Source organism: Capsicum annuum, chromosome 5 (assembly GCF_002878395.1).
Source record: "Capsicum annuum cultivar UCD-10X-F1 chromosome 5, UCD10Xv1.1, whole genome shotgun sequence".
Lineage (NCBI taxonomy): Eukaryota > Viridiplantae > Streptophyta > Magnoliopsida > Solanales > Solanaceae > Capsicum > Capsicum annuum.
Genome location: NC_061115.1, coordinates 10,649,061 through 10,667,094, shown reverse-complemented (window position 1 = coordinate 10,667,094; position 18,034 = coordinate 10,649,061). Strand labels below are relative to the sequence as shown.

Here is an 18,034-nt window from a genome sequence, read left to right as displayed (position 1 = left end):
AAATAGTATAAGTGGACAAATAGTATTAGTCAAATATTATAAATGGACAAATATAACCCCAAAAGATTTAAAAGACACTTCCTGTGTTTTAATTTACTTGATCATCTTTTTAAATATATTTATTTTAAATTAGTTGTTCATTATCACAAATTAAGAGTGTTTTATTACCTTTTTTCATATTATGTGTAGTATTAAATAATTAAAGAAAATAATAATAGTTAGACTTAAAGTTTCAATACATCATTAATAGGATTAATTTTATAAAATACACTTCCAATTAATATTTTATTAATGAATGTGGCAAGTTAAAACAGACCTAGTAAAGTAGAACAAAGAAAGTATACGTGAATGACATGAAAGTGGTGGAATTCGTGTGGATTATTTTGATTTCGGGTAAAATAAATTAAGATCGAGTAAATACTTAAAAATGATGTCACATTTTCCTCCGTTTGGCTTAAGAGTATACACAATCCAATAGATTGTCGTCAAGAACATATACATACATACCTGAAATTTTACTTGTAAAATAGAACGAAGGGAGTATATGTAAATGACATGAAAGCGGGGGAATTCGGGTGTTTTGAGAACGGGTAGTCGTGTGGGATATTTTTTGATTTCACATAAAATAAATTAAAATGATAAATTCTTATAATGATGTCACGTTTTCCTTCGATTGGCTTAAGAGTATACACAATCGAAAAGGTTATGGGCAAGAATATATACATACCTAAAACATAACGAAGGGTATATGCATATTAGTTGAGGGTATAATTGTCCTCTTACGTTTTCCTCCAATGTTTTTCACTATAATTACTAAAGTAATATTTCAACTTTGGCAATCTAATTCCTTACGTATACTCTTCTAATCTATCTGAAAATAATTCGATTTTATTTTTTTCTATTTGATCGAAGCAAAAATTAAATTGTGAATTTTGGATTTTTTAATTAATGGATGGGAATAATTGGAGGGCGGCTCAGGGTGGTGGTGACACTGGCGCTGCCGGAGGTGCCGCCGGAACGGTCGCCGGAGCTATGGATTCCGGTGATTGGAGGACTCAACTTTTGCCCGATTCTCGCCAAAGGATTGTCAACAAGATGTAATTTCTTTAATTTTCTTGCTACTATTTTATTGTTTTTAAGTTTTTAGAGATTTTTAATTTGGAAACTTAGTTTTTATTTGTGAATTTTTGGTGAATTTTATTACTGGTACTTGTTGGGTTAAGTGGAACTCTATGCCATAGCTAATTGAATTAAATTTTCTTGCTACTTTTTCATTGTTTAATTTTTATTTTTATTTTGAAAAAAATTGCTACTTTTTAATTGTTTTTAATTTGTTTGAGATTTTTTATTTGGAAATTTAGGATAATTGTGAATTTTTGTGGAATTTTATTACTGGTACTTTTTGGGTTAAGTGGAAGTTTATGCCCTAGCTAATTGAATTAAATTATTTTGCTATTTTTTATTGTTTAATTTTTTTAAAAAAAATGCTACTTTTTGATTGTTTTTGGATTTTACTTATTTAGAGATTTTTGATTTGGAAATTTAGGGTTTATTTGTGTTTTGATTTGTGAATTATGGGGAATTTTATTACTGGTAAAGAAAAAGATTATAACTACTGATGTTTGTTCAGAGGAAGAAAGTTTTGAGTCTTTTGTAGCAGGGTGTAATGTAGAGTTGGTCCTTTGGAAATAGTCTCTCTACCTGCACGAGAAGTAGGATAAGGTATGCGTACACTGTGCCCTCCTCAGACCCTACTAGTGGCATTTCACGGGGTGTGTTGTTGTCGAATAACAGCCTGCTGGTCAAGCTAATTGGATTATAACTCCTGATATGTTATTAGAGGAGAAAAGATAGGGTCATTTGTAGCAGGGTGTAATGTAGAGATATTTTTAGTGTTTCGGAAATAGTCTCTCTACCTCGATGAGGTAGGGGTAAGGTCTGCGTACATTCTACCCTTCTAGGGCCCTACTAGTGGGTTTTCATGGGTTGTGTTGTTGTTGTTGGTGGTGGTGGTGATAGTAAGCAAATAAGGAACTAGGTCAAGTGGGAAACTTATTTTTAGTTTAAGTTGCTCTGACTCGGGTGCAGATGTACGGATCTAGAGGTCGGATCTTTCACGGTCTCAATTTAAGGATTCGGGGATATGGATCTAGGAATGGATACGGGTGTGGGGATTTGGCAAAAAATAATTTAAACATCTAAAAATAGAGTTTATAAACATAAATTATGAGATATTATGTGGAAAACTTGAGGAGGAAATATTGTTCTAGAAGAAAATCCTAAAAGGAGATAAAAGGAAAAGCAATAACATAGAAATTTCTATATACAAAGTATTCCATTTTCTTCAACTTCACGTTCGCTTTTATTTTGATTACTGAATTCTTAAATCTGTCGAGAGTTTCCGAATCGATTTTGGTCAAATTACCCAAAATCGATTGACCAAATCGGGTACGGATCTCACATCCTCACCCATGTCATCTCGACGTGGGTGCGACACCGAAAGTGAAGAGTCCGAGTAACTTAGCTTTTAGTCATTGTGTGTGCTTTATAATTTTGTTTTAGATATGTCGAAATAACAACCTTCTGGTCAAGCTAATTGGATTATAACTACTGACATTTGATTAGAGGAAAGAAGTTTGTCTCTTTTGTAGCAGGGTGTGATGTATAGTTAGTCTTTAGGAAATAGTCTCTCTACCTGCACGAGAGGTAGGGTAAAGGTTTGCGTACATTGTACCCTCCCCAAACCATACTAGTGGCATTTCACGGGAGTGTTGTTGTCGATTAACAGCCTTGTGGTTGAGCTAATTGGATTATAACCCCTGATATTTGATTAGAGGAAAAAATATAAGGGTCTTTTGTAGCAAGGTGTAATGTAGAGATATTTTAGTGTTTCAGAAATAATCTCTCTACCTCGATGAGGTAGGGGTAAGGTTTGCGTACATTCTACCCTTTCCATACCCTACTAGTGAGATTTCACGGGGTATGTTGTTGTTGTTGTTGTTGTTGTTGTTGTTGTTGGTAAGCAAATAAGGAACTAGGTCAAGTGGGAAAACATACTTTTAGTCGTTGTGTTTTATAATTTTGTATTACATATGTCGAAATAATAGCCTGCTGGTCGAACTAATTGGATTATAACTACTGACATTTGATTAGAGGAAAAAAGTTTGAGTCTTTTATAACAGGGTGTAATGAGTTATGTTTAGTCTTTGAGGAATAAGTCTCTCTATCTTCATGAGGTAGGGGTAAGGTCTACGTACATTCTATCCTCTCCAGACTTGTGGGATTGCACAGGGTTGTTGTTTTATATATATCTGTGTGTGTACCTGTTTATTGTTTTTTAATTTGTTAGAGATTTTTGATTTTGAATTGTCAACAAGATGTAATTTTTATTTATTGTTTTGCTGCTTGCTTATTTTTTTAATTTGTTAGAGATTTTTTATTTGGGATTTGGATTTAGTTTTTTTTGTGTGTGTGTTTTATCAGTTTTTTTCCAAGAAACTCCAATTAGGTATTGATAAGTGAATTTAGGATTAATTAGAAGTTTATGCCCTAGCTAATTGAATTATAACTATGATATTTGTTTAGAGGAAAAGAGTTTTGAGTCTTTCACAGCAGGGTGTAATATAGAGTTACTTTTAATTTTTCGGAAACAACCTCTCCACCTCAACGAGGTAAGGGTAAGGTATGCGTACATTTGACCCTCTCCGGAGTTCACTTGTGGGATTGTACGGGTTATGTTGTTGTATATTTGAGAAACATTAGATTGTACTCTTATCAAGAAATCAGCACACAAGGGTGTGGTAGTGGTCAATGGTGTGGGTTGAGCACCATTTCTTCCCACTTGTTCTAGTCTCGATGGACAGAGTAACGGGGATACCTGTTGGTGGTGGTGGGAGGAGGCAGGTATCTCGTGGAATTAGTCGAGGTGCGCGCAAGCTTGCCCCGACACTATGATTATTAAAAAAAAAAAGGACTTCAGGTTGATCTTTTGTTGATATATTTGAGAAGCATATATTTGATCTGGTTGTTCTTTTGCTGATATATTTGAGAAGCATTTATCTAAGATTGTCCTCTTTTGAAGACTTTAGACTGATGTTTTGTTGATATGGTTGTATAGAATGGAGACCTTAAAGAGGCATCTTCCTGTATCTGGGCAAGAAGGAGTACAGGAGCTTAAGAAAATCGCTGTGAGGTTTGAGGAAAAGATTTATAGTGCTGCTACAAGTCAGGTATGTAGTAGTCTGCACTTTTTTCTATTTGTTCGAATTGTAAAGTTAGCCCGTGGGGGTGGATGGCCCAAGATCATAAGGAAAACCACCCATCCCTTTTTCTTCTATCGTGGGACTCGTCTACGTAAATGCTGAAATTTGTTCTCCAAGATCATACAAGGAAACCACCCATCCTTTTTTCGTCTGATGTGGGACTCTTTGATGTGGTACTCTTCAAAGTGAATGATGCAATTTGGTCGCCAAGGTCATATAAGGAAACCACCCATCATTTTTTCGCCCAATGTAGGATTGTCTTCAACATGAATGATGCAATTTGCTTTCCACTTCATTGATGTTATTCTTGCTTGTATAAACTTGCATTCATCTTTCCAGTCATCTAGACACATTGTATTAGGTATGGCAAGTGAAGTGGTGAGGTTGCGGGGTAAACACGCGAAAATTTCGACCCGACCTGCCCTGTCCCGCATAACATAATTTGTTGTTTCCAACTTGCACCACCCCGCACCACATAGCTTCTCAAGTCCGAGACTAGTCTTTTAATTACTCTCCCCGACGATTATCAATACTATATTGTTATGTATATGTGGAATTTCACACGTCTAAATAATGATATTTACGTGTTAAAAAGCAGGGCAATAGTCAGAATTAACCCTGTTTTTTTGTTTTTATCATTAGTGTAATGGGTAATTTTACATAATAAATTATCAATTAATAAAATTTACAGATTTCATGCTTAAGACGAACTGATATATAATATCACGCTCTTGCTTATCCTTATAATAAGAACATTGATGAGAGCAAATATAAGTGTATCCAATTTTATTTTTTTTAATGACATCACTGTCTCGGTAAAAATGCTAAAATAGTGATTAATGTGTTAATTTAGAAGTGTGAAATTCCACATATACATTTTAGCACATTGATCACTATTTTAGCATTTTTACCAAGACAGTGTTGTCATGAAAAAATAAAATTGGATACACTTATATTTGCTCTCATCAATGTTCTTATTATAGGGAAATGCAAGAGCGTGATATTATATATATTTGTTCGTCTTAAGCATGAAATTTGTAAATTTTATTAATTGACAATTTATTACGTAAAATTCTATTACACTGATGATAAGAACAAATAAACAGACTTAACTTTGACTATTGACATGTTTTTTCCACACGTAAATATTATTATAGTATCATATTAATTATAGTTCCTTAAGCTCGTCAATGCTTATGATATATTTTATCAGCACTTAGTAGTCAAGTTATATGGAATTAAATAAATATAGTAGCAAGTAATATGGAATTAAATTAATATAGTAGTCAAGTTAGAATCAAATTAAATGAATTTCTTAGTCCAATAACCTTCGTAAAATCTACTTATTACACTGACTTTTAGAACTAACCACCACAAAGATAATTTAGATCTAATTTTTCTTTGCACGCCTAAGGAACCAAGGATACAACCTCTATATCTCGATGAGGTTAGGTTAAGGTTTGCATATACTCATCCTCCCTAGATTAGGTATGTTGTTGTTGTTGTATGCACACCTAAGGAAGATTGGTATTAACAACTTAATTTTTTTCTTTTTCTTGTTTAAACCGTTGTTTTGAGATGTTTTACTTGAACTAAGGGTTTATCTGAAACGACCTCTCTATCTTTATGAGATTGGGATATGGTTTGCGTGCACTCTATCCTCACCAGACCCCACTTGTGGGATTGCACTGGGTATGTTGTTGTTTGTGTTTAAACCCAATGCATAGTTCTGCCATGGACGGTTGCTCCGGGGGTGGCCAAATAAGACTTAGCTAATCGTAATACTATCGAGTCAATTTGAACCAGTATAACTTGACCCAATTTGAGGGGTGGTCTATATTTGGCTATACATACATTTTCATAAATAAATTGTCCAAGACTAATTATTTTAGATGTCTCTTCACAATAATTATGATGGAGAAAAGACCAATTCAAATTGAATGGATTTAAAATAATGTTACGACACGGATCGGGATTAAAAAAATTTCCATTTTCATCCATTAAATAATATTTAAACTTAATCACTTGAAAGGTCTGGTTTAAATTGTGAAGTTGCAAATAGTTAGTTACTAAGATTGATTATGAGTTATTAAATGACAAGATCGAATAAAAATTCTCATTTGGAAGGCATGTTTGTAAAGGGCCCAATGGATTCCTAATTGGAATTAGGGATCTTTTTTAATTGATTCTTATCTCACTGTGATATTTTACATCTTTGAATGACCCGATTCGAGAACAATTGGTTGCTAACAAAGTTATCGACTTACATTCCTAATTTCCATTCAACAACGTATGAATAGTTCCTTGAGGTTGCTTAAGAGATTGTTGAATCGCTGCATCAGTTTTGTAAACAATTATTTGAACCTGTTCCCCACATAGCCTACGTCCCCACCACCCCACCCGCCCATTTGCCAAACCTATGTTGTATGTATTTTAACTTAAGTTTATCTAATAATGCAGCAAGATTATCTGCGGAAGATATCTTTAAAGATGCTGACAATGGAGACAAAATCTCAAAATCCTATGACCAATTCTGTTCAGCCCAATTCTGCAAGTAGCGGTCAGAATGCCCTTGGCCCAGGTGAACAATGAAAGCTCATGTGCATAGGCAAATCTTATCTGACAGGACGTTTTGTGTAAACCTACTTACTTTGTTCTGCTGTTGTAAAGTTTGCTCTCTGTAGCTACTTAGTGTACAGGAAATTGTAGATACTTGAACCATTGTACTAATCTTTGAGTTCGAGTGACCTATAAAATTTTTGGTGACTACCCCTAATAACTATTGTTTGTGCTCTAGGTCAGAGTCCTATCCGTGCTCTTTCTCTACATTCTGTCTATTCTTTTTTTAATAGCTATCCAAAATAAGGGACAATGCTACATACTGTTTTTAATTTGTCTAATAAGTAACTTGGTCAAAGTTCTCTTTGTATTTTGGAATTTAATTATCTAATAAGTAAATTAATCAAAGTTCTTTTTTGTATTTCCGAATCAGTTTTCACAAAGCAATGACTTTTTTTTTTTTGTATCTTAAACTACAAAATATGTGTTTACTTTTGCTGCTTGTTTGCATTTTCTTCTAATATTATTATCTTTGTTAGTTTATTTGAAAGCATCTTGACTGGTTTCTTTTTGATTCATTTCTGTAGGATCCAACAGCATGCAATCCCAAGTTAACAGCCAAGCGCAGCAACTTCCTGGACCGATGGTGACCAATCAAACTCAAACACGACAACCACTGTTGCAGCAAAACATTCAGAACAACATGGCATCAACTGGGCTGCAAAATTCCGCTAGCTTGACTCCCGCCCTGCCTCCAGGGAGTAATTTGACTCATGGTGCCATGCCAAATGTCGTGGGCCAGAATTCAAATTTGCAAAACATGCCAAATGTTGGTCAAAACTCAGTAGGAAATGCCATAGGGCAGGGGATGCCTCCCAATATGGTTGCTAATTCTCAGAGGCAGATGCAGGGAAGACAACAACAGGTTGCTTCTCAACAGCAGCAGCAGTTTTACCAGCAACAGCTGCATCATCAAATGATAAAGCAAAAATTTCAGCCAGGAAACACGTCACAGTCCTTGATGCAATCTCACATGCAGCAACAGCCGCAGGAGCAGCAACAACAACAACAACAACCGCAGCAGCAACAAAACCTTCTACAACCTACTCAGACGCAACCTTCTCAGCAAGCTATGATGCAACCTTCTTCAATGCAGTCAACTTCTTTGTCCAACCTTCAGCAGAATCAACAGTCTACTGTCCAACAGTCCACTCAATCTGTTCTTCACCAACGGCAACAATCAGTTATGAGACAGCAGCAGACTCCCATGCTTCATCAACAGCAATCGTCAATGCTACAGCAACCAATTTTACCAGCGCAACAGCAGCAGCAGCAGCAGCTGATTGCACAACAGACGAATGTTGCAAATCTCCAGCAGAACCAATTGATAGGTCAACAGAACACGATGTCTGATGTGCAGCAGAGGCTAGTGGGCCAACAGAACAACTTAAACAGTCTGCAGCAGCAGCAGCAGCAGCAGTTACTTAATCAGCAAAACAACTTTCAAAATATGCATCAGCAACAGTTGGGCTCTCAAAGTAATATTGCTGGGGTCCAGCAGCAACAGCTGTCTGGAAGTCAACAACCTGGTAACTCTGGCTTGACTTCTAATCAGCACCCTATCCATATGATGCAACAACCAAAAGTTCCTGTTCAACAACAAATGCTTCAGAGTTCTACAACAGTGTTACCAAGTCAAGGTCAACAATCGCAGTCGCAGCCAGCACAACAGCAAATGATGTCTCAGAGTCAATCACAACCAGGACAGTTACAACCACCTTTGGGTTTGCAGCAACAGACAAATCAATTGCAAAGGGAAATGCAACAGAGGCTTCAACCATCAGCTCCCTTTCTTCAACAACATAATGCAATGGAACAGCAGAAGCAACTATATCAATCACAAAGAGCCGCACCGGAAGCCTCATCAAGTATGTATTTTTCTTAATTAAAGCTTTCAATTAGGTCTCATAACTCACTCTTTAGCAGTTTGTCATCCTTAGATATTTCACCTTTCATGGCTTATGTGTGTGAAGTTATATGACTTCTACGCTTTTTTAACCATTGGTTTGTATTTTTTTTAAAATTAAAAATGACTTAGTCTTTGAGTGGTGGAATCTCACCAAGTGGTCTTTGCTGTTTAGATCAGCTTAACCATACTATGATGGAAACTCAGACAGTGTTACCAAAGGCGCGCTTAAAGCAAGCTTAAGCCCTAAAGCGAGGCTCAAAATGTGTTAAGCGCTTTGCCTCGCTTAATGTGCGCTTCAGCTGAGGCTCAAATTTTATAAGGCATACTTTTTCCTGCCAATGAACCTCTTCTGCAAAGGCGACACTAAATAATTGATATCTCACTTTATCATAATATTTATTCAATTTCTTTGTTCATATTTTGTCATTAATGCTTATAATTATTAACCTTGGACTAAACATATATATTTGTATTTTTTTTTTCTCCCTTTGCGCTTTTTCCAATTAAAACCCATGCTTTATTCGCGTTTTGTGCTTAAAGCCCAAAAGACCTTAGAGCTTTTTTGTGCTTTTCGGTTTTGATAACATTGACGCAGAAAGAATGAGATCCGAAAGTTGCATTTGATTTTTAATTGAAAGATAATCTTAGTATATTTTGAACTTATTGAATATCGGTATACTACACAAGGGCATTTTGACAACTAAAGTATTATGAATGTAGTTTCTCAAAAAAAAAAATGTATGAATATTACCTGATATATCCAACACCGTTTTTATCTCAAAACATGCCTGAAATTTAATGCTGTAAGGAGTCAAGTCCTTCAATATATGTTCTATCCTTAACTCTTGGTTCATTTGTAGCATCTTTAGATTCTACTGCTCAGACGGGAAATGCAAATGCAGCTGATTGGCAGGAGGAGGTGTACCAAAAGGTATTGCTTTTTCCAAGGGTATTTTGTTCTACAAAAGGATGTTGAAAACTGAGGAAATTACTGAAAATTGATGTTTTGGCAATTGACAAGTGAACTGTGATGAACTATCTGGTTGCAACAATATAAGAAATATATGAATGCTGTGAAATATTTCCTGTGATATATCGAGTAATCAAGGGGGGTTTACCAAAATAAGTGTTCAGCTGAATTCATGGTCGTACTCTTTCCTGCATCGCACTTTTACGGTATTCCAATTCGTAGAAGAAATATGAAATTTAGCATATTACAGATAACTTGTTAGAAATTGGTTTTATTCTCTATTGATAATTGAAGTACTACAACAGTAACTATTACGCCTCAATGTCGATCAAGTTGGGGTCTATCATGTGAATTCTTGTTGTCTGCTTCACTTCATTTGAGGCCATTACAATCCAATATTACAGCACTAGTAATTCCGTAAATTTTCTACTGGCATAATTGAGAAGTGAAGTATATTTGATAAATTTGTTGGTTACAATTTTTTTTTGATGAAGTGATTGTAAATAGTTGAATGCTGTTATGCATTATCCGAATTCACCAGATAATATGTCTGTAAGTTTGGGTCAAGGTCCTCATGGCATGTTCCTAATTTGCTCTTTTTCATGGGAAACTAAAAAATTTATTGCTAGTTTGAAGGTAAACCTATTCATGCAAGAAATATGAACATGCATAAATGGCTATTAGAAAATACTGTTCTTTGTGAAAAGACACATTCATTATACTTTTTTTCTGTTTTTTTTTTTTTTGTTTTTGGGGATAAAACAAGAAATATGTTGCTTCCTGCTTTGAAATGTGGATGATAATGGGTCTGCTCCTCTATGGCTCTACCCTCTTCCACTTAAAATACCTGAGTTGTTTTATCAGCTAGGAGTAAGTTGGAATATTTTGAGTTTGCCAAGAATAAACATATAACATCAGCATGCGTTTTTACTTGGAACTACATGGTTGTTATTCCATTGTTTACCCTTGGTTTGCTTCAGCGATAAGAAAGGTATAGAGTGAAAAAAAGAATATGATGATTCCATTAAACGATATTATATCTCCCAAACAACTGTAGAAAAGTGTATTCTAATTCCTCCTTGCTGGGCTGGTCTATGATCACACCTTGGAACTAGACCCTTGCTGTGAGCAGCGAGCAAAAATGTGTACCAAGAAGCTAAAGGAAGCAAATTCAGTTGCTTATTTTTTCATTCACATGTTGAATCATGAAAAATGGATTCTTTATTTAGTTTGAGTTTTCCTTTTCCAATTCACTTTTAGCCTTTTTATCTGAAAGGTTCTTTAGTGAAGATTCTCTAGTTTGTTCTCTACTACTTTGTACAGCTGATCTAATTATCACCTATCCATATGGGAATGCAGTCTTGATATTTGCGCAATTGACTTAATGAAATTTTTTAATGCAGATAAAGTCTATGAAGGAGACGTATTTGTCAGAGCTCAATGATCTATACCAGAAAATTGCTACTAAAGTTCAGCAGGTATGTCATCAACATTTTATTCCATTATTATCATTTCTGGAGCATTTCTACCAGCTGTATGGTGCAGCATGATGGATACCAGATTTTGATATAATTTGAGATGTTAATAGCTCTCAGAAATCAATCTTCTTATGGGGACAGTACTTGCAATCATATAGTTTTCCTCTACTTATCATAAACCAGTGCCTGTAATTGCTTTGTCTTGAAAGCTCCGTCAATTGGCACACCATCATTTGCATATAACATGCACCAAGGTGTCCTGCATTTGTATGCAATTGGTTAGGTCATCCATAACTAGGTAAACAAGTGCTGGTATCAGATTGATTTTATAAAGTTATTGGAAGCTCCTCTTATGTCTTTGCATACACACCTATTTTAGCTCCTCCTTACATATATTCGCTAGCATTTATAGTTGATACGAACTCCTTGATATGCCCATAGGTAAATATAGAATATTATCCGACTGAGAACTGATGCATAATGCTCGAAACTCTCAATTCTCTTTTGCATCTTGGGCTCCTTTCCTGTCATCATGAGAAACAGTTGTGTCATAGTGGGGATATATTCTAGTGCAGTTAATTTCTTTTCATTATTTGTATCCGCATCATTTTTCTGTGTTGAATCATTGTGTATGATTGTGAAGAAGAGGTGTGGAGGGACATCATAAGTTATTTGCACATATCTAGGTAGAGGCTGTGATGTAGATGCCATTTTATGTTCCCTTCGGGGAAGGGATCTAGCCCTCCCTAATTTTTGGGGCAAGGGCTTGATTTATCTGGATTTAAAGAGCACTTAAGTGAACATTCTGTTGAATTGTGGGCATCTGGCTAGCTGTGTTATTTGTCTCTTTATGCTCTAAGTTTTGCTCCTTTTTCTTTGCTGTGGGAGGTGCTTGAAGTATGACTTCTAAAAGTTTTTGAAGGGCAATAAACAGGACTGCGACTAAACTTATTTTTTTTCTGATTTTTAGCATGATTCTCTTCCTCAGCGTCCTCAAAATGAGCAAATTGAAAAGCTCAAGATGTTCAAGATGACGTTGGAACGCATTGTGCTTTTCCTGCGGCTTAACAAGCATGATATTCAGCCTACTCACAAGGAGAAACTGTTTTCAGTTGAGAGGCACATAAGTTTCTTTCTTAGTTCCAATAGGCCACGGAAGCCTTCTTCTTCCCCACTGCAGGGACAACTTCCTCCGTCTTCCATGCAGCTTCAGCAACCGCAATCTCTGGATGGTCAAACTAATTCATCGATGCAACCAGTACAAGGTTCCATGGCAGGAATGCAACAGAATAATCTCACCAACTTGCAACATAACTCCTTGTCTGGCGTACCAACAATTTCCAACACTCAGCAACACATGATAAATACAGTACAGCCGGGTTCCAGTGTGGATTTGGGACAGGGTAATTCATTGAACTCACTGCAGCAGGTGGCTACTGGCTCTTTACAGCAGAATCCTGTTAACAGCCCTCAGCAAGTTAACATAAGCTCTGTAAGTTCACAAAGTGGAACAAACCCCGTACAGGCAGGCCTCGGTTCTCTACAGCAAAATTCAAACACCCTGCAACAGTCACTTCCTAAACAACACGAGCACCAAATGTTGCAGAACCAGCAACAATTAAGACAGCAGTACCACCATAGGCAGATGCAACAGCAAATTTATCAAAGACAGCAGTTAATACAACAGCAGCAAGCAAAGCAACAGCAGAATGCGCTAATGCCAACCCACCAGCTGTCACAGCTTCATCAGATGACTGATCCTAATGACCTGAAGATGAGGCAGCAAATGGGAATGAAACCTGGAGTGTTACAGCAACAGCAGTCAGTTGGCCAACGTGTTGGATCTCATCATCCCCAATTGAAGCCAGGAATATCTTCACCTCAACTCCATCAGGCACTATCTCCTCAGCTTACCCAACACCCTTCTCCGCAAATTGACCAACAAAATATGTTGGCATCTCTTACCAAAGGTGGGACTCCTCTCCAATCTGCAAGCTCACCATTTGTTGTCCCATCTCCTTCGACTCCCTTGGCTCCATCTCCAATGCCGGGGGATTCTGAAAAAGTTTGTGCTGGCCTTGCATCACATACCACAGCTGGAAATACAATGCATCAGCAAGCTACTGTTGCCTCTGCACCTGCACAATCCCTTGCAATTGGTACTCCTGGGATATCAGCCTCACCTTTGCTTGCTGAGTTTACTCCTCTAGATGGTACACATGGCAATGTCTTATCTACTGTTTCTGGCAAGCCAAATGTTGAACAACCATTGGAACGCTTGATGAAAGTGGTTTGTATAATACCATTCTACTTAATTTATATTTTCAGTAATCCCAATAAACTTGTCTTTGTACCTTTCCCTTTGATTTGACATATTTATTATATTCAGGTTAAAAACATGTCCGCCAAAGCATTGGATTCTTCAGTTAGTGACATCAGTTCAGTTGTCAGTATGATTGATAGAATAGCAGGATCCGCACCAGGAAATGGATCTAGAGCAGCTGTTGGTGAAGATCTGGTTGCCATGACAAAATGTCGTCTCCAAGCGAGAAACTACTTTACGCAGGATGGACCTACAGGAACAAAGAAAATGAAGCGATATACGACTTCCAATGTAGTTTCATCAAGCGGCAGTTTAAATGACAGGTTCTGGCAGCTGAATTGTTCTGAAGCACCCGAGTTAGAATCAACAGCAACGTCCGATGTTAAAAGACCTAGACTAGAGGTAATCTTCTGCTGCCTACTTACAGGTGTGCCTTAGCGTTAAAATAAAAACTGGTTTTTGGCATGGCAGAGAGAGAGAGTATGTCCAAATGACTGTCAAGAATCAAACAATACTTCTTTAGCACTTTTACAGCTTGTATGTCCAAATGACTGTAAAGAATCAAACAAATGCAGTATATTGAATGTTGTCTGCAACCTGAGACTCTCAGCTGACCTCACAATGTGACTAATATTCGAGTGTCTCTGTACCAGGCTGTCATTCAGTGCCTGCTCCTTCAACATATGATACCACAACAACTAATATCCAATCTCTACCACAAACTTCCCAGCTCTTAAATGTCCCTCGCCCTACTGTGTCTGAGCTGCAGTAAATACAAATCTATATGGAAACAAAAATTTGCCTTCTGTCTATATGATTTCAATATTAGCCCTTTTGTAGCAACCAATGTGTAAATATAATCTAGTGGTGAACTAAGTCTGAGGTGGAAGTTGTACTTAGATGTCTGGTTGCTTCCAATTTAGGAACTATTTTGACTTGAATCCTCAGATGCACCTCATTTTGTTGCTAGTCTCTCTGGAACTTCGATACGAAGCACTTGGTCCGTGCATTCTGATATTGGGTTTCAATATGCTTGGATTCACTCTACTCTTTTTGTGTTATTATAAGCAATGTGAATCATTTGAACCTCTCTAATCATTTGATAGAGTAACGGGATTTCCAAATGAGTAAATTTGTTCAACAGAAAAAGCAGAAACAAAAATTGAAAACATCCCAAGCTTTGGCAGGATACAGGGCAATAGGTATTACTATTTATAAGACTCAAGAATATTAAAGCAGCTTTGCTTCTAGGCAGCATGTGAACAAATATTTTGAAACGGTGTTTTTATTCCTTAAAAGGTTGCATTTATGGGAAAATGAATTAGTTTGTGTTATTTTGTTCGTCTCATGGCTGCTTTTCATCCATTGTTTTTTATGGTAGGACATCTAATGTTTGATGTAAGATGCAACGTTTGATCACAAAAATTTCAGATGCTGATTTTCCTTGAACTTGTATTCATGTTGATGTGTTGATCTTTGACACGGAAATTGCTTTACTGTCACTTTTGCTTTATTGTAATAACAATAATTAGTTATCTATTGCAGGTTAATCATGCACTGGTTGAAGAGATACAAGATATCAATAGGAAACTTATCGACACTGTTGTAGAAATTTGTGATGAAGGTGTTGATCCAAGTGCTCAAACTGCTGCAACAGAGGGTGGTGAAGGCACTACTGTTAAGTGTTCCTTCACTGCTGTTGCATTGAGTCCAAACTTAAAAGCACTGTATGCTTCAGCACAAATGGTGAGATTTTGATCTTCATTCATCAAATCCTTATCAAAAAAAAAAACTTCAGTCATCAACTCTTTTACTCTTTTTTGTTCTTTGGTTGTTTGATGGTCTTCTACTTCTGTGCAGTCTCCAATTCAGCCTTTGAGATTGCTCGTTCCAATTAATTATCCAAACTGCTCTCCGATTTTGTTGGACAAGTTTCCAGTTGAAGTTAGGTGAGTAAATTCTGGCAGTCTTCTTGATTTAGTACCAGTAAGAGATGAGTAAAGACAGAGAAAGGGAAGGACAAAATTGATAAGAGCAATTATAGCCCATTATAATTTGTTTTAAAAAAAGAGCAGTTATAACATATGTAGCCAATGAAGTATTGATAAAAAACCTGATTTTGTGCCGTATTAGTTATACCTTGTTGATTTGTAAAGGTCTTGCGATTATGATCAGAAAGTCCTTGTGATTAATCATTCATTTGAATTCTGTAATAGTCAATCTGGCAATAGGCCAGGGTTTAATAGAGAAGTTAAACAAGAGAGGGATGACACGGTATTTACTCAAGAAATTAAATTGTTCAACGTCGGGCCATGTTGATTACTCGAATGGGAGAGCTTATATTTGGGAAGATCCTGACCACAAGATGAGAGATCGAACACCCTAGACTGGGAAATCTTGGAAGATTTTGTACTTGTGCCTTTTGTTCTGCGTTCAGATTATCAACTAAGTTTTGAACATCAACTTATGCAAGTCTTTATATTCTCCACAATCATTTACAAACTGTTTTTCAACTATTTTTTACTGCAGTAAAGAGTATGAAGATCTATCCATGAAGGCCAAGTCAAGGTTTAGTGTCTCTCTGCGAAGTCTTTCAGAGCCGATGTCTTTGAAAGACATAGCCAGGACTTGGGATGCTTGCGCTCGTGCTGTAATTTCTGATTATTCACAGCTAAGTGGAGGAGGAACCTTCAGCTCAAAGTATGGTTCTTGGGAGGATTGTCCGACTACAGCATGATCAAAGACTAAATTATGAGGTTTTCTTGACCCGCCTTTGGCCTTGCTCTCTTGCTGCTGCCTCCTAGTTACCGGTGGTGAACCGCTTATTTATCTGGCTGCTTCAGTTAAACTCTGAAATTCCTTTGTATATACTGGATTTTGCTGGATAATTTTTTGCACCCCCTTGAGTTGTTTTGCTTAAAATGACAATTTTGTGTTGGATATTTATGAACTTAGTGAAATTTACTCTTTAAATCATTGGGTTTCTGATGCCTTAACGTTGGATGTTTTCTCATCAACCGACAATCTATTAGAAATCACCTCTTTACCTTCTTGGAGATAGGGGTAAGGTTTGTGTGCATTCTACCCTCTCGTTCGGCCAACTAGTTTAACGTTGGATGTTTTTTCTTGAACCAACGGTCTAGTGGAAATCACCTCTTTACCTTATCTCCGATAAGGTCTGTGTGCACTCTACCCTCTCTCGAGAAAAGTAGAAATTACACTAGATTTGTTTTACTTGATACTTTTGTGATATAAGATTTTACACACTGGCGCATGCAATATTTTTATTTTTACAACCTATATACCTTGGTCTATTTGGTTGTTATTTGATGTGCAGATAGTGTTTCAAATCTGTTCAATAGATAGATGACTAGTTTTTAGTTACATAGACCTCTTAGAACTTAGAAGTCATAGATATCCCAAGTAGTTTTTGGTCATATAATTTGTTATTATTTAGCAATATTTTTTAGCAAATCATTCAAATTTTTGAAAACTAGAAAAATATTATTTAGGCCAAATTTTATTATTTGGGAACATTTAAAATTTGAAAAGGTATACAACTATTATTTATTTAAAAAGTCAAATTTTTTTTCAAAAATTATACATAGTGAAACTTCATTCAAAACTTCGTTCAAAAATGACTTGTCAAAATATTTGAAAATTTATGATTAAATGTTAGCTTAATCTTTATATTTTTCTTTTGAAAGCAACATAGGTCTTTTTTTGGTTTTCCTATTTGGTATGAAAAGCCATAGATTATGATAGAAGGTTAGTAGGAAGCAAGGCGTTGTATTTTTGTCTGTTCATATTTGTTTAAAAGTATTGCTTCTGTAATTTCTTGTCCCTTTATTTTTGTTAGTATTATCTATTGTTCTTTGTAGCTCGATTATCGTTGTGTTTTGTTATAGTTTTGATTTTGTTACTATTTGATGTTTTTGTTGCTCTTTATGTTTTCTAAGAACGGCTTTAGACTATCTTTCAAAGGTCTATCTGAAACAACTTATTTTCCTCTGAGGTAGAGAGGTAAGGTATATAAATACTTACCTTTTTCAGACTCTACGTAGAGATAAGATTTGCGTACAATCTACTTTTCTCAAACTCCACATTCTAGAACAACACTGAACATGTTTTTGTATATATAAAAACTTATATTCTTTGTCTTATTTTTTTAATATCTAACATTCTATTAATCGTGAAGATATAATATTAGGATTGTTTGGTTGGGAAATAGTTATCCCGAGATAACAAATCCCTGGATTAGTTATCTCGGGATTCCCCAAGATAACTTATCCCACCATGCATATGGAATAATTTATCTCATTATTATGGTGTAAAGGGTGGGATAAGTTATCCCTATCACCAATCAAACACGGGATAAAATGATCGTTCATTTTATCTTGAGATTACTTATCCCTTATATACCTCACAATGACAAGTTCGAATATAAATTTGTCAGAACAACCACCCAAAGAA

General features: G+C 36.0%; 1 protein-coding gene across 2 annotated transcripts; it reads left to right on the top strand.

The window, feature by feature from the left end:
- Positions 1–755: 755 nt before the first annotated feature.
- LOC107871619 (mediator of RNA polymerase II transcription subunit 15a) lies at positions 756–16,537 on the top strand. Of its 2 annotated transcripts, none has more exons than XM_047412520.1 (11): positions 756–1,097; positions 4,118–4,229; positions 6,723–6,843; positions 7,409–8,749; positions 9,651–9,721; positions 11,164–11,238; positions 12,209–13,528; positions 13,628–13,963; positions 15,107–15,307; positions 15,422–15,510; positions 16,091–16,537. In XM_047412520.1, exons 1-11 carry the CDS (start codon positions 949–951, stop codon positions 16,296–16,298), a joined length of 4,023 nt encoding a protein of 1,340 aa, XP_047268476.1. In that variant the 5' UTR covers positions 756–948; the 3' UTR covers positions 16,299–16,537. The 2 variants fall into 2 exon arrangements, with proteins under 2 accessions (XP_047268476.1, XP_047268477.1); XM_047412521.1 differs by having other exon boundaries at positions 828–1,097; positions 9,660–9,721.
- Positions 16,538–18,034: the final 1,497 nt, after the last annotated feature.

Excerpts from the sequence above, each read along its gene's own strand:
- LOC107871619 (XM_047412520.1), top strand. The coding sequence starts at position 949 with ATGGATGGGAATAATTGGAGGGCGGCTCAGGGTGGTGGTGACACTGGC. Across the intron at positions 4,230-6,722 it reads ATAGTGCTGCTACAAGTCAG|CAAGATTATCTGCGGAAGAT; the intron begins GTATGTAGTAGT and ends CTAATAATGCAG. Across the intron at positions 13,529-13,627 it reads TGGAACGCTTGATGAAAGTG|GTTAAAAACATGTCCGCCAA; the intron begins GTTTGTATAATA and ends TATTATATTCAG.